The sequence below is a fragment of the Temnothorax longispinosus genome, chromosome 7 (assembly GCF_030848805.1).
Source record: "Temnothorax longispinosus isolate EJ_2023e chromosome 7, Tlon_JGU_v1, whole genome shotgun sequence".
Classification (NCBI taxonomy): Eukaryota; Metazoa; Arthropoda; class Insecta; order Hymenoptera; family Formicidae; genus Temnothorax; species Temnothorax longispinosus.
Window position 1 is genome coordinate 6158495 of NC_092364.1, and position 15034 is coordinate 6173528.

General features: G+C 39.0%; 1 protein-coding gene, 1 long non-coding RNA gene and 1 pseudogene across 6 annotated transcripts in view; 2 read left to right on the plus strand and 1 right to left on the minus strand.

Moving 5' to 3' along the window:
- Positions 1 to 15034, plus strand: part of LOC139815687 (uncharacterized) — a 239480-nt gene that overhangs the window by 106457 nt on the left and 117989 nt on the right. The window contains exon 2 of the mRNA XM_071782753.1: positions 6066 to 10167. Within this exon, the coding sequence (XP_071638854.1) occupies positions 8826 to 10167 (1342 nt within the window). The 5' untranslated portion in view covers positions 6066 to 8825. The remainder of the gene's footprint in view (positions 1 to 6065; positions 10168 to 15034) is intronic.
- The window catches only part of LOC139815691 (uncharacterized), a 197857-nt gene that overhangs the window by 5240 nt on the left and 177583 nt on the right, over positions 1 to 15034 (minus strand). The window lies entirely within an intron of this gene.
- On the plus strand, positions 651 to 770 carry LOC139817056 (5S ribosomal RNA; annotated as a pseudogene).

The window sequence follows — 15034 nt, forward strand, 5'->3', positions numbered from 1 at the left end:
CGTGATTGGTGAAACGTTATCTTTACATCTTACGGAATAACATCAAATGCAATATTAAGGATGACTGTATTTATTCAAAATACGCCCAGTAAGCTAGGAACATTAAAGTAACGTTTAGAAATATTGATTTTACGTGTATTTTTTGAACGCTTTAATAATATTATATATATGTATATATATATATTTTTAAATATTATTTTGTAATATAATTATTTTGTGATGTAAAAACTAACACTGTAACAACACTAACAACAGAAAATTAATATATTACAAACATTATTTCTGAGTCCAAATTATTAGCAATTTTAAACGGTTGTATTAACTTCAAATAAATGTTAGAGTAACGTTTAAAAAATATGTCCTGTAATGTTTTCAAAATATTTTAACATCATTTAAAAAAAATTATATTACAAAATAATATTTGAAAAATATATGTATAATATTATTAAAACGTTCAAATACCTAATACACATTTAAATCAAATTTCTAAATGTTACTTTAATGTTCCTTGCTTACTGGGATATTTTGCATAATCCTTAACATTGCATTTGATGTTATTCCGTAGGATATAAAGATAACATTTCACCAATCACGTTGAAAGTTATCGAATTAAAACCGGTTAAATCGTCTCCGAATAACTCACATTGCCGGATAACTTCCAAATCACGTTTTAAAGTACCAGTTCTCGTCCGATCACTGAAGTCAAGCAACGTTGAGCACGGTTAGTACTTGGATGGGTGACCGCTTGGGAACACCGTGTGATGTTATCCTAATTTTTTTTTGCCGTATCAAGTCTAGTCTGGGTATCGGGTGCCAACATATATTAAAGAAGAAAAGTCTGCAATTAAAATAATTTTAGAAATATTAATTTTATGTATATTTTTTGAACGCTCTAATAATATTATATATATATTTTTTAAATATTATTTTATAATATAATTTTTTTTTGAATGTTGTTAAAATATTTTGAAAACATTGATCTGCAGTCGTGGGATGTCGAAATTATTTAAAATACCAATTAAGTTAGTCGGAGTTTGGTTGGTCAATTGGACAATCGCATCGACTTGTGTCGCTTATTGGAAAACGCACGTAACATAGTACGACTACAATGAAAAACTCTAACGATCTGCGCGCCGAAGGACATTTGGTTCATATACATATACATGCAAAATAGTAAGTGATTTCGAGAAATTTTATTATTCAAGGTTCAGTAACCGAAGTGACAAGCAATCAGGCCGAAAGCATTGGCCGAGAGAAAAACTTTTTCCTTCTTTCCTTCTTCCTTAGAAAAAAATCCTAGAAATGTACAATCAGGATCCGCTGTTTGTCTTATTTCTTTCTATCGTCTGGAGACACTCTGTATCTCATATTTAAGAGTCCTATTGTTCATAGTTCAGTGACCGAACTGCGTATTGTCAGGCAATCAGGAAAATTGGCTAGACAACCTTTCCGTTCTTCCTACATATTAGAAAAAAATATTCTAGGAAAGCATAATTGGGACCCGTTGTCTCATTTTTCTTCCTCGCTCGGGTGACACTTTGTATCTCATATATATACATATATTTATACATAAGCAAAACGATGGGTGATTCTTCTAAGAATCTTATTGTTCAAAGTTGAGCGAACCGAGCAAACGATCAGAGACAATTTGGGCGGAAAACCTTTTCCTTCTGTCTGTAAAGAAGTATCCTAGAAATATAAATGGCATTAAAAAGAAGTGAAAACTCAGATATCATATCTCCGCGATTATGCATATGGTAAGTGGCATTGAGAAAAGCAGCTTTGTATTTATAGTTTCGGAATTATTAAACATTTTTTATTAATTAATCCTCAGGTGTAAGAAAATAAGAAATACTAAATAATTTTAAGGAAATGCTACAAAAAAATGCAGCCAGCTTCATGAAATTTTAATATATTGTTCTGGAATGCAAAATAGAATTATGTGAATTTTTTAGGAATTTTTCATGGTCACGTTTTGACAAAAATCGACTCCAAAAATTGTGCTTTTTAGCATAGGTTCTTATGGAAAATGACATATTGCTCACCTTCAGAATGAAATAATGCAAGAAAAAATGCAAATGATAAGGAAAGAAAAATATGCAAGGTAGGTTATCGCACATTTCGTAGAAAAATTAATTATTAAAGCATAAATTGCTTGATTTTTCGTCTGTTAGAAATGAACGCAAGCAAATAATGACAACAGCGCAAACGAGTAGTATAGTAGAGCAGGTTGTACGGCGGGGCATTTGAATAGAAATTGCGATGTGTTTGATAACATAAAAAGTTTTTGATAAATTGTGCACGTTATTAAAAGTCCTGTTATTTTCAGTTCTGATTTTTATACACACTTGTATTTTTTTTTACTCACAAACTTTCCTTTCCATCTGTATTGTTTATCAGTCATTTTAAGGCTTAACGCTTGACAGAAGCAGCAGCACGCACTGGACCCCCGCGTCCCACTACTCTCCCTGATTTTGATACCTACTTATAGAAAACAGAACGTCATTGAGATATATTTAATGGTAAAAGTTCCAAAAGTCGCGGTAAATGGCTTTATATTTTTATTGGAAAGACAGAAATTCTAGCTGTATCACATAATCCGAGCCTACGAAAACATCTGTCAGCCTACATTATCCTGTTGTTCCCCTTGTTTTCACGATATGCACGACAGCACCGGAAATTCGACGAGTTGCCATAAAAGTGGAAAACGTGTACAAGGAATGCGTTTGTCACGTTGCCCGATGAGAGGTATCTCTCTATTATCTTCCTACAAGACGAGGAAGCGCGCGTAAGAAGCAGGCATTTCCACATCTGGAGTGCGCCAGCGATAGTCTACTTACTATGTGAATAAGGAGACGATCGTTCAGATAGACGCGCGCATACTTTTTCGGATTCGCTCATTGCCTTAATCGTTTCTTCGGAACAAAATTGCAGTTCCACTTGTTATAGAACTCCGTACTTTGATTTAGCAGAAAGTACTCCGGGGAATTGGCATAAGAAAGATGTTGGAATTATATTGAAAAATGAATAACAGCTATTCCATGTATCGTATTACATAAAAATTTGAAATACATGCAATTTGCAATACTTAGAAATTAAATATCTAACTTCAACTTACAAGGGGAAGCTCAGGTGACTCACCTGGAATAGGCCTTAGTTTCGGAGTAATAAATTTGTGAAAATTAAAATTTATTTTTTTTTATTTATTTTGATGATACTCTGATATAGTATGCAAATTTTCGAAGTAGAAATTTTATTATCACATTATAAACATTAATGTAAAATTAGTTTTAAGGAACTTTTAATTCAAGTAGTAATATTTTAAATAATAAATAAGTAATAATAATATAAGTTATTTGTAATGGGTAACATATAAAAGTAACGTATTCAAATTTTCAATCGTTTAAATTTAAAATTTCATTGGAAATAATATTAACAGTATTTTAAATTTCTAGTTTTTAAAATAATTAGTAGTAGAGGAAGAAGAATAAACAACCATCGGAATGTAAATGTGAATTTTTTTATTACAAAATTCAATAGGTGTTCGTCAGACCAGTGTTCGTCACTTCTAAATAATAATAATGGAGAAATCGGTGTTAACGGCGATCTTTACGGTGATCTTTAACTTTTTTAAAGACGCTTTATTCGCCATTTACCAGAAGCTGCAAACCAGATATCAAATTATTTTCTTAATCGTATTTTCAATTATTTTGATTTTTGTTTTATACATCGTTTAAAAATAGATGTCGAAAGTTTTTTGGCAGATTACTTTGTTATGACCGTACAAATAACACCACTAACGAAGAGCTAGTGCCGCTGCTAGAGAGAGAAACACAGAGAGAAACACAACATGCACACGCAGAACTGACAGAACACAACACTGTAAATTTAAATATTAATAACCTACATATTGTACACAATAATAATGTAAAATTTACACACACACACACACACACACACACACACACACACACACACACACACACACACCCATTGATCGATTTCACAAATTTTTTTAGGGACACTTTTGTCTTTTTATTTTAATCATCTAAAATGTTATAAATTAGGATGCTATATACGGCCTAGTAGATGGGACTACATTATATTTCATCCCAGTATCCGCAAAAAGAATTTTGAATTGTGTATTAATATTCTGTTAGACAATGGGTATTCTCTCGGATCAATTTTTGCAGAAATCAATCAGAGACTAAAAAAATATATTAATAACAACTTAAACAACTTCCATAATAACACAATCAACAAAAAGAAGATAATAATAGTAATTCGGAAAAGAACAGCTTCATGTACAGTTCTTCTCCTTTATATAAAGACCGTCTCTAAAATAAGCATTAGTAATCGATAAATCGAAATTCGCTGAAGGATATCGTGCTTAAATAAATTCGCTAGATTCTTTAAAGTACATAAAGATAAAAATAAACTTCTCCCAAATAACAACGTAATATAAAATATATTGTAAAGATTCCGTTGCGTCATCACGTAAGCCAAACTAAAAGACAATTCGACAATAGACTAAGGAATATAAAAATAACAAAGTTGGATCGATCTAGACACTCGGTTGTCTTCGAACATTCATTGAACCTTAATTATGCCTTTGAATAAAAAAATATAAAAGTCCTTGATACAGAACACAATTTCCATAAAAGATTTATTGGTAAAATGATTAAGAAACAAAAAATGGAATTAATTCCGACAAAGATACTGACAAAAAGTTGCTTGATGTAGCTTATTTTAGTATATTCGTTTAGTATATTAATAAACTCGCTAATGCTTTGTCTGCATATTAAAATTAAGAACATCCTTAACTATGCTTTTGCCGTATGGATTCGTTTCGTATCAACCTTTGTATACGATACTTGAGCTCAGTCTCTTATAAGTTTTAACATGAATAGAAGGCTAACGCAATCTGTCATTCAAATTCTTTCTCGTTTATCTTTACCTGATTATTCTTTGTAAGTTGTTTTTTATTAAATTTTTATCTTCCTAACCTTATAACTCTTTTACCATTCAAAAATGTTTAATTTTCGTTCTTTATACTTTTTATATTTTAAACAAAGAACCATGTTTATCTCTGAGTCCTTGACGTTTATACATCGAACTAGACACTTAATTGGACTATGAGATTTTAATCAGAACTGACAACTTCATTGATTTTATGGGACTAACGTATTCTCGTCTCTAAACGAAGAATAAATTTCTAACGTCTTTTTTAACCATCGACTTAAATTTTATATTGTTTATTTTAAATTTGTTTAAAACTTAATTTTATACTCTCGACAATGTCTCTGATCTTTGCCATTACCTCTTATCGATGTTACTTATGATTCGTATTTTTTTAATAATTTAATGAAGTTATATCTTTATTCATTTTTAGAATTGTTAACTCATGTCAGTTATGTTAACTCTGTTTAATTGTAATCCTTTTCATATTATGCTGTTTATGTTTCAATTCGCATATTCTTTGTTTAAATTATGCTGAAGAAAATTTAGTACAATCGAAACGTCCACAATGTTTCGTCTATCCTATTGATCAATAAAATATAGAATAATTTAACGGTAACATTTCTTATTACTCATATTTTTGCCTTTGACGTTCTTATATTGTTTTACGTAAAACGAGCATTACTTATTTATTATAGTGACATTTTGGAATATCGCGAACATATTTCCTTTCTATCTTTTCTCTCCCTCTTCTTTTGTCTTTTATTTCTTTTTTAAACGTGAATTTTAATTAGATCAAAACTAGCTGAAAATTAGAATTGCTCTCTCAAAATAAACCGCAATTTATTTTTAAAAATTATTTGACCTATAAATTTTTCTTCTTCTTTGACTTACTCGATTAAAACATTTTATAATAATAGAGCTTAAATCACTGTTCAATATAGTCTTAAAAGCGTACGGGAGATTGATAAATAATTACCGACGACTACCCGGAAGATAATTAAAGTTTATTAATTCGTGCAAGAACTTAAAACACGCAACGAGCTTAACCGTCATGATTACACAAACTTGATCTAACCGCAAAACGATCTGTTTTCTGTTCGTAGAAGTATCCAGCGTACCGTTTGACCCAGGCTTTCTATTCCAAATAAGAGAGAATGGGAAAAAGAAGATTCAACTGAAGTTAACAAGACATCGCGATCCGTACACTACTAACGATAGCAACAAATCACAGCAGCAAATCTTAGCGGTCGTGTAAAAAGCGTCAAAAACTACCCCGCTAAAAGAAGTTACATCCGGAAGAAGGTGGCGACAGAGGAGAGACTGCGAGAGAAAGAGAAAGAACGAGAATAGAAAGAAACGGCAGAGAGAAATCGTAATGCGAGCGCGCGTGCAAGAGGCGCGATTTCTGAGCGATTCATCTTCCCGAGTTCGCAGGTGTTCGTGCACGTCCTTCATGGCCATTGTCACCGGCCGTCCTTTTCTTCCCGCCGATGAGCAGTAGCCCCCTATTGTCGCTCCTCTATTCTGATCTCGCGTGAAGAAAAGAAGAGAGAGTAGAACGCGAGAACTGTGTTCTTCGGTGCGACGGATCTGGGATAGACCAGGCGAACTGGAGGACGATTCGCGGTCGAAGAGAGGTGAGTCAAAGGGACGAAGATCACGTGAGAAGAGCGGAACGAAGAAGAACGAGGAAGAGACAGACGAGTAGAAGAAATCGAGGCAGGAGAGTCAAGAGAAGAAAGAAGAAGAAAAAGAATATCAAGTGAGAGTGAGAGGATAAGAACGAAGTTCTTAACGAAGAAGAAGAAGTAGCAGAAGAGGCTTATCAGCTCATAAAAGAGGAAAGAGAGAAAGGAAGAGAAAAGAGAGAGAGCAGAAAAAGCTGTGGCGCGTGGTAGTGGTGACGGTAACCGGTGGTAGTGGTGATGATGATTCTGACGGTGGTGGTGGTCCTGGTGCGGTAGCGAGCATATAGCGAACGAGCATCCAGATCTGTCGCGTGCTGCTTGGAACGAGACGGAAGCGGGACATGCAGTTACGCGACGACACCGAGCGGAACGGGGCAACAAGGACGAGGACGGGGACGACGACTTCGATGACGATTTCGACAATGACGACGATGACGGCAACGCAGTCAGACGACTGACAGCGAACGATCACTATTAACAAGTCGGCTCTTTCGGAGTTCCCGGAGCGCGCGGGATGGGATGGATGCTGCTGCGGCGGGCCCGTGTGAGTAGAACAAGTCGCGCCGTGTGTCCCGCTGATATAGTGTTGGTGGTTTCACTCTTGGTCTCCGCCACCGCCGCCAAGCCGCCGTGGTGTGCGCTCGTGTGCCGCCGCCGCCGCCACCGCCGCGCCGGTTCGGTCTCTCTACGAGAGCGAACCGAGGAGCGTGCCCGAACCCGGCGAGTCGGGGAAGAGAACTGCGGCACTCGTTCAGTAGTTTCTCGGACGCCGCACCGGCACCATCCGACGACCCTGCGAGATAACCCTGCGCGTGGCCGCGACCCCCCTTGTGACAATTGCGTGCGTATGCGAAAACCTCTCCTAGCCGATCGCGTGGCTCGGCCTGGTCCCCTTCTTCGTCGCGACCAATTGGCAAACAATCTCGCTGTGTCGATCCCTAAATCGAAAAGATCGGTAACAAACGGAGTTCTGTAGCAATATTTTTTGAGTATTCTTTGAAACGTTTCTTAAAACACGTGGAAGGTGCATGTTTAGTGGTTGCGACACCAGCGATCGGTTTCATAAATCGGTTTTGATCTCTCTCGCTTTTGACTTTTCATTATCGCGAATTCGCGGAGATTTATAATAGGGTACCTCACTGTAGACGTCGATCGAGGGAGGCTTCAATGTTTCTTCTTCGGATAATGATAACCAGTGATAAATTAGTGATAGTGCGTTACGTGGGGATCTGTTTGTGCCGATCTGTCGCGAAAGGATTTTTCTGCGTGTAACCACGACTGGAAGGGTGTACGAGAGATCCAGAAGAAGATAGATCATCATTAAGACTAACAGAAAAAAATCCGACAGAAAAGAGAAAGACGATGTGAGGTAATGCATGTCGGCTTTCGTCGATTAATATTCACGAAAGGAAAAAGAGAGATAAGGACCGAGGAAAATCGTCGAAAGCAGCCGATAGTGTCACTCCGCATATCGCGACAAAATTATTTAAAAAGGACCGATTGGCCTCGCCGATTACCGGAGAACGACCGATCACCCGCTGCCAGGATCATTCGCAGTGTCTCGAGTATCTTCGGCGATATCGCGCGAGGAACACGGCGCCGATTTCCGTTGTGGAGCTCGCGAGATTCACCGTGTTGACCCGATGTCATCCCGCGAATCGATCCCGTCGTTTCCCGTCCGCGGCGAGTTGTTCCGGAATCCGGCGATCAGTTGGTCCAATAGATAAAAACTGTGCGGAGGCTGTTACCGGGGCGCGCGCATAACGTCATATAATACCGAGGTAGCGACCGACAGCAGCCGCAAGAATGCGAGAGAATCGAAAACGAAACGACAACGAACGTGCATGGACGGTAATAGCGGATTGGCAGCCGCATCCCTCGTTCCCAGCGACCCACGTCGTCTCGAGGCACCCTCTTCGGAGGCGGAAGTGACCGGAAGTCGGCTGTAATGCCAACTGGCAGCGAGCGCGGCCCTCATCGATACTGCACCGACGACGACGATCGCGACGATTCAACGACGTTCCTCGAGACCGTTCGAGACGGCGGCGAGAGGTCGGAATCGCGAGGAGGAGACGCGCGAAAACGCGACGATTTATAACAAACCGACGGGAAACGGTTGTACCAACGTGGACAGGGGGGAGGAGGGCAAAGGAAGAAGCGTCGGATGAGACCGTCATGCCCGCTGAGATCGACACGGGCGGGCATAGGGTGCTGCACTGTGATTCCCGTGCCGACTGCCCGACTGCGACGCTGATTCTTCGCGCGTTAACTTCCGCGAACGACGAACGCCGAGCCGATCGCGCGCATTTGCCCGCCGTGAGAATCGACGATAACGGATCGCGCCAGTCACCGAGACGAGCCCGGAAAGATCGACGACGAAAGACCGGAAGTTGCGTGAGAAAAGCGGAGCCGTTGGATCGCGGGCGCGGAAACCCGTCGTCTAATCGCGGTGAAAGTTCACCTACGAGGGTTCCGAGAATCGGCGACAAAGAGGAAACAATCCTAGCCGGACGTGACTTCCAGGCAACGAGTCGCGTGCTAAGCCCGCAGCCGTCACATCGGCGACGAGGAAGAGGAGGAGGAGGAGGAGGAGGGGACGAAGACGAGGACGGAGCAACCGGAGCCGGACTCTTCGGAGCATGTCGCGCGTCGAGGGAATCTCCGCGCGCGATCGAGGATGTCACCAAGGACGAGGGTTTCTCGGTCACGTGGAAGAACCCGCGGGAGAACGCGGGCGACGACGACGAGATCGCGCGAGCGGAGTCGCGGTTACGCGACGGGACGGAAGGATATCGGCTCGCGATAGTGGACACGAACGGGAGTTCGATCGCGAAGCGTCGAAGTCTCCGGGATCGATCTTGGACAAGACCCGTCCGGCCGACGTCCCGCGAGAGTGAGACTCTCGGCGCGGATCTCACCGATCGTCCGGGAAGGACGCGAACTGCGAGAGGAAACTCTCTTCTCTCTAGTCACCGCTTGCGTGCTCGCGCGGAAGAAGAAACCTACGAGGACAGTTTTAAAGGCGTCGACGAGGGGTTTTTCAGCGAGGAATTCGGTAGCGACGACACGTGGACGGACGAAAACGGGCGAACAGTTACTTCGGGACGACGGAGCGATGAACGTTCGAAAAATGAGTGCAACGTAATCGGTTGGGATTCCGCGAGTAGGAAGAGGATCGGGCGCGCGTGTTGCGTTTACCCTTTTCTGGTTTTCCTCCTCTTCTCCATCGTGTTCGGACGATGCGGACTGCTCGGTGGTGCGTCCAGTGTGCTTCGAGTCAATGCGCGACCGATAGCGAATGGCTTGAGTGTTTTGGGGATCGGGATTATCGGTGCAGTGAACGCGAGATCGATTGATCCGATCGGTGACGCGGCCATTCGGGCCGAGAGATCGGCCAATCTCTCCCACATGACCGGACTCTCCAGAGGGAAGATACAAATGTATATCAAGAATCGGCATCTGCAGATTCTGCCGGACGGTACGGTGAGCGGTTCCAACGACGACACCTCGGACTACAGTGAGTACACTTTCATAATACTATCGTTCGATTAGTTGACAAATTGTCGAAGGATAAACTGTATGTTAAAAGAGTTTAAACGTGAATTTTAATTAATGTAAATCTAATAAATTCTAAATAGGTCGAATTAAAAAATACGTTAATTCGGATTTAAACAGTACTCGCTAATAATTACATTTACTTTTCTTGTAATTTATTAAATCTGTGGATTTTAAGAAAGTGTGAAATTGAAATGTGACCTCGATAAGGCTTTATGTAACAGCAAACTATGCTACAAAGTTTGCATCAAATCTCGGCATTAGAGTGGTTTTACTAATTGAAGTTGTCTGACAAGTTTACTTTTAATACTTGTCGATTATGCGACGTTGTCGAAATAGCGTCGTATTTATTTTAGTCTTTAATTGATATCTCTCCGCATTTATAGACAGCTAATAATAAGTATCGACACATGTTTTTCGCCTAAAAATATCTTAAATTAAATCATGTCGTTCTCATTCACACACAGTAAAGTAAACAAATTAAAAATCAATGCCGTCCTTCTAATTAACGAATTACTATATTCTTACAAAAGCTAAATTATTTCCCAGTATATCACGCTATGAATTTAGAAATTAAAAATTAGAATTATTACTTTTACGAAATTAATTCACTGATGTAAATAATTTATATATATATCATATATATTATATTAAATTGTAGCAAACATTATCAACTTTTGTATTACGATTAGTATATGTGGGTAATTATAAAATATCTTAAATATAGGGACCTATTCTATAAACGTTAACGATATCGTTACATGCTTTACACAGCATTTCTGTGGTATATTATATCTGCGCAAAGCACGTATAACGATGTCGTTAACCGTTTACAGAATAGGCTTCTAAATGTAACTCTTGTGTTGAGATGTATTTTTTTATCTTTTTTATTTTTTATTTATTTATAGCGATTTAATAAACGATGCACGTAATATAAAAAAAAAAACACTCTCAAGTATCTCTATGTTTTCATTATTCAAACATCAATATCAATGTAATTTAATTCGATCAATATTTTAAAAATTACCGCTATTCTAGTTACAGATTTCTATAATTATAATCCTGTCGTATCCGCGAGCGACTTGTGCCGCTTTTAATAATAAATGTATAATTGAATGTTACCCTTGAATCGTGTCGAGTTTCTTAAGCGATGCTAATTATACATCAGGTGTCCATTCGCAAAATTTATTTAATTGATACTGAAAGACTCCTTTGAATACCGATAGCGCATTTCGTCACTCCATTCAGACGAAAATTTCGCAAAATCGGCGTGGCTGCCGAGCAATCGATCTGGGGTCGGCTATCGCTGTTGCAACTTGATATCTATCCCGAATTGTCTATTCAATAAGCAGCGTTCCGATCACTGCTCCGGAGAACGGAGAGCTGCGTTGTGATATCAGTAACGCCGTGCGGACGGTTGCACGAACGTCCAACTTGGCGCGTTTTAATTTATTCGAACAATCCTGCTCTACGTATTAGTGTATTAGAAATTAAAAAAATAATTATAGACGATTTTTTTGGGCAGTACAGTTTAATTAAAAAGTTGTTAAACAATATCCCTCAGTGAACTGTATTTCTCTCGTTATTTCTGTTATGCGATGTGATTTTAAATATAGAAAATTGATTAAATTATACATTTAGATTAAACGCTTGTTGATTGAATCGAAGACTGATGTAATAAATTATTTGGAATATAGGAAAAAAATACTGAAAACAGAACTGTCCACAGTCTACAGAATCGAGAAGAGAGCCGATCCAAAAATACTGTTCTCGTAATTAGACCGCGCTGACCTTTGCCGAAACTTCGATCGCGCGTTTGGCCGCTAGAAAGTGTGATCCTATTTGCATTTCTCTGAATATATTTATCCACAGACGACGAAATCGGGTTAACCGAGGACACACCTATAACCGCTGCTTGAAGTTTGACTGAACTTCAACTTCAGTCTACTGATGGCTAAACTTCGATAGAACTCGCATTCTATCTATAAAGTGAAGTCGTACACTTCTGTAACGAGTATTTCATATTCGTACGAATTCCGTTGATAACTCGGAATAAACAGCTATGTATGTACCTGCTAAGTCACTTATCCTTTGTAAAAGGAAAACATCTGAACATGTAAAGAACCCCTGTCAATAGTGTGATCCGTTACTAGCCGAAATGCGGACCAATAGAAACCGGAGTAAACTTATATAGCCGCGGTGATCGCTCGAGCCACCAAGAAAGTTCGAGAGTAACCGTCCGAGATCACAGGCGTATCGATATTCATTGCGTTCCGATTATCAAGAGACAAAAATTCCTTGATAATAAATTATACTTCAATACAAACTCAAGTATTAAAGTGACATCTCTCTCTCTCATTACATCTTGATCTACAATAAATCTTAAAACTATACTTGATATTTTTACACTCCTAAATATATTATCATATAATCATACCGATCTAATTGCATATTAAATTATATTAAATATAGCACAAAAGAGAATATATAAGTTTAATTAATTCGGTATAGTCCACGGTTATATATATATCTTTCCCAAATTCCGAGAAAGAGAAAGAAGAAATATCTAAAACGAAATAAGACATTTTCCAAACGCACACTGAATTTATCTTAATATCTGAGGTAATATGATTGCGTTTTTAGAGTACTTTTTAGAGTTATTGTTATAAGCGAGAATTATTATTATAAGCGAGAAAAATGATGTTAAAACGTTATGCTTGCATAACAATGGCATTACGTTTGGAATAGTTCTGCGAATAGTATCTTGTGCAACAGAATAAACACGCAATTTTAGTACCTACGTGTAAGTAATCGGATAAAATAAATGCGACGTCTCTATGGTATATTATGCCATAAGAACTCGCTCTCGTAAAACCGGTATTACAATAACGAAACCAAGATATATGGTCATTAATTGAGTGCAGATTTAGTGAGTATTAATTACAGTCTTAGTGATAAACCTTTTTGAAAAAATTGGTAATAAATCTCTCAACGTCCTTTCGACATTTTTATTTAACGCAGATGCAACTGGAAAAAGTAAATATATATATATATATATATCTTAAGTTGTTCCATCATGAGATTCACTGTTTTCCGAATTTTAGGAATGATACGAAAGAGTTTAAATTATCTGCACCATCGTTTTTTCCTTGTTTCCTAGCATTGCAATTTTCAAAGTGACATAATTATCAACCGCACGAACGCAACTTACGTTCTTATTATTATAATATTAAAATGTTAAGATCATCAGAATTTTGTGAGGCACGGTATGCAAATTCGAACGTGTTTTCCACTAGAATGCCACGCCAGCGTTGAGCTTAGTATAAATATGGCGCGATTTTCGACCACTTTAATTATATTCGCGCGCGATCGGCAATCTTGATTTACATAAATCACGCAACCGGGCGATACAAGCCCATTCCGTAGTCGTTCGTGCGTCGTCGTTCGCACAGGGGAAATCAATGAACCGTCTAGTTCCGCCGCACGTCCACTATTCGCCGCCTAATTGCTTTCTTTGCGTAATGCGTGCCCTACGTGAGTGCGCAAATACGGCGAGTGTATACATACTCGTACGCGTTCGCACGCGTAAAGTGGCCGGGATGTGACGACGATGAGTGGTAGTAGCGGTGCGTTTAGTCCGGCTTGGAAGCTACCCAAACGCCCGATGCCCGATGACGACGACGACGACGACGACGATGACGGCGGACGTCCTCGGTAATAGCGCGACTACTTTAATCTCGGAGGCTCAGGTAATTGGAGTTAAACATTCCGTGCACTGACTCGCGCCGCGACGTCAGGCTACCGCCCCGGCGCGCGGATCAATCATCGAGGAATTCAACCGGTGGAATCTCGTTTCTGGATACGTTCGTCTTCCTTAGCAGGAGAACTTCGCCTAGGAATGTTAACGCGCCCCGCGCAGGTCGATAGCATCGCGCCGATCACCGACGAAGCGGTAGCGGACGACGAGTCGGCGGACGATTTTCTCGATCACGGATTTCCATGTATTTATCGTCATGTATTCGTGTATTTTTTCGATGTTAATACGACGACTGTTGACTGCAGTCAGCCGGTGGAACGTAAAATAGCTGAAAAATGAATATTCATCGATCGACAGCTGTCGACAAATAATTAAAATGCGGTCGAGGAACGAGATGAGTATAGGTGTGCCGATTGAAAAATACGGGAAATATTGAGTGAAGATGTTCTCTATATTTGAATCCTCTTTAGAACTGTGTGAAAACGGCAGTAAATATGGACACGATGGACTCGTCTGCAGATTCTTTACTGTGTATAAAAATAAAATGTAAATAACAGTATAACAGTGAAAAAAGTTATTAAAAAAGGATTACGTGGCTTGTTTTTTCGGCTCAAAAATTTTATTTTTGCTCAAATATCGATGATGATCAATAATTATGCGTTCTAAACAAGTTTTAAAGTACAGCTTTTACTTCTTTCTCGACGGGAAACAGACGCTCTTCCGAAAATATTTACAGAAACCGAGGTAAGGATGATACATCGATTACAGCAGCGTTACGGAATGTGCATGTACAACGGCACGCACCGTTTCGCACGTAACTCCACGTACTTCGTCGTTATACTCTTTCTCAGTAAAATTAAACTGATCGTTCGCTTCAATAAATAACGCTTTAAGCGTAGCGGAAACCGCCTAATAATGCAAATCAATATAAGCAAGCTGTTTTAATCCAGTTTGATTAAGAGAAATGACTCGGGTAACCAATTATTATTATCTCGCGACATGTTGAATTTTAATTTTTTGCCAATAATGGCAACATTTATTGAGAAGATCGTAAAGAAAAATAAGTGAAGCG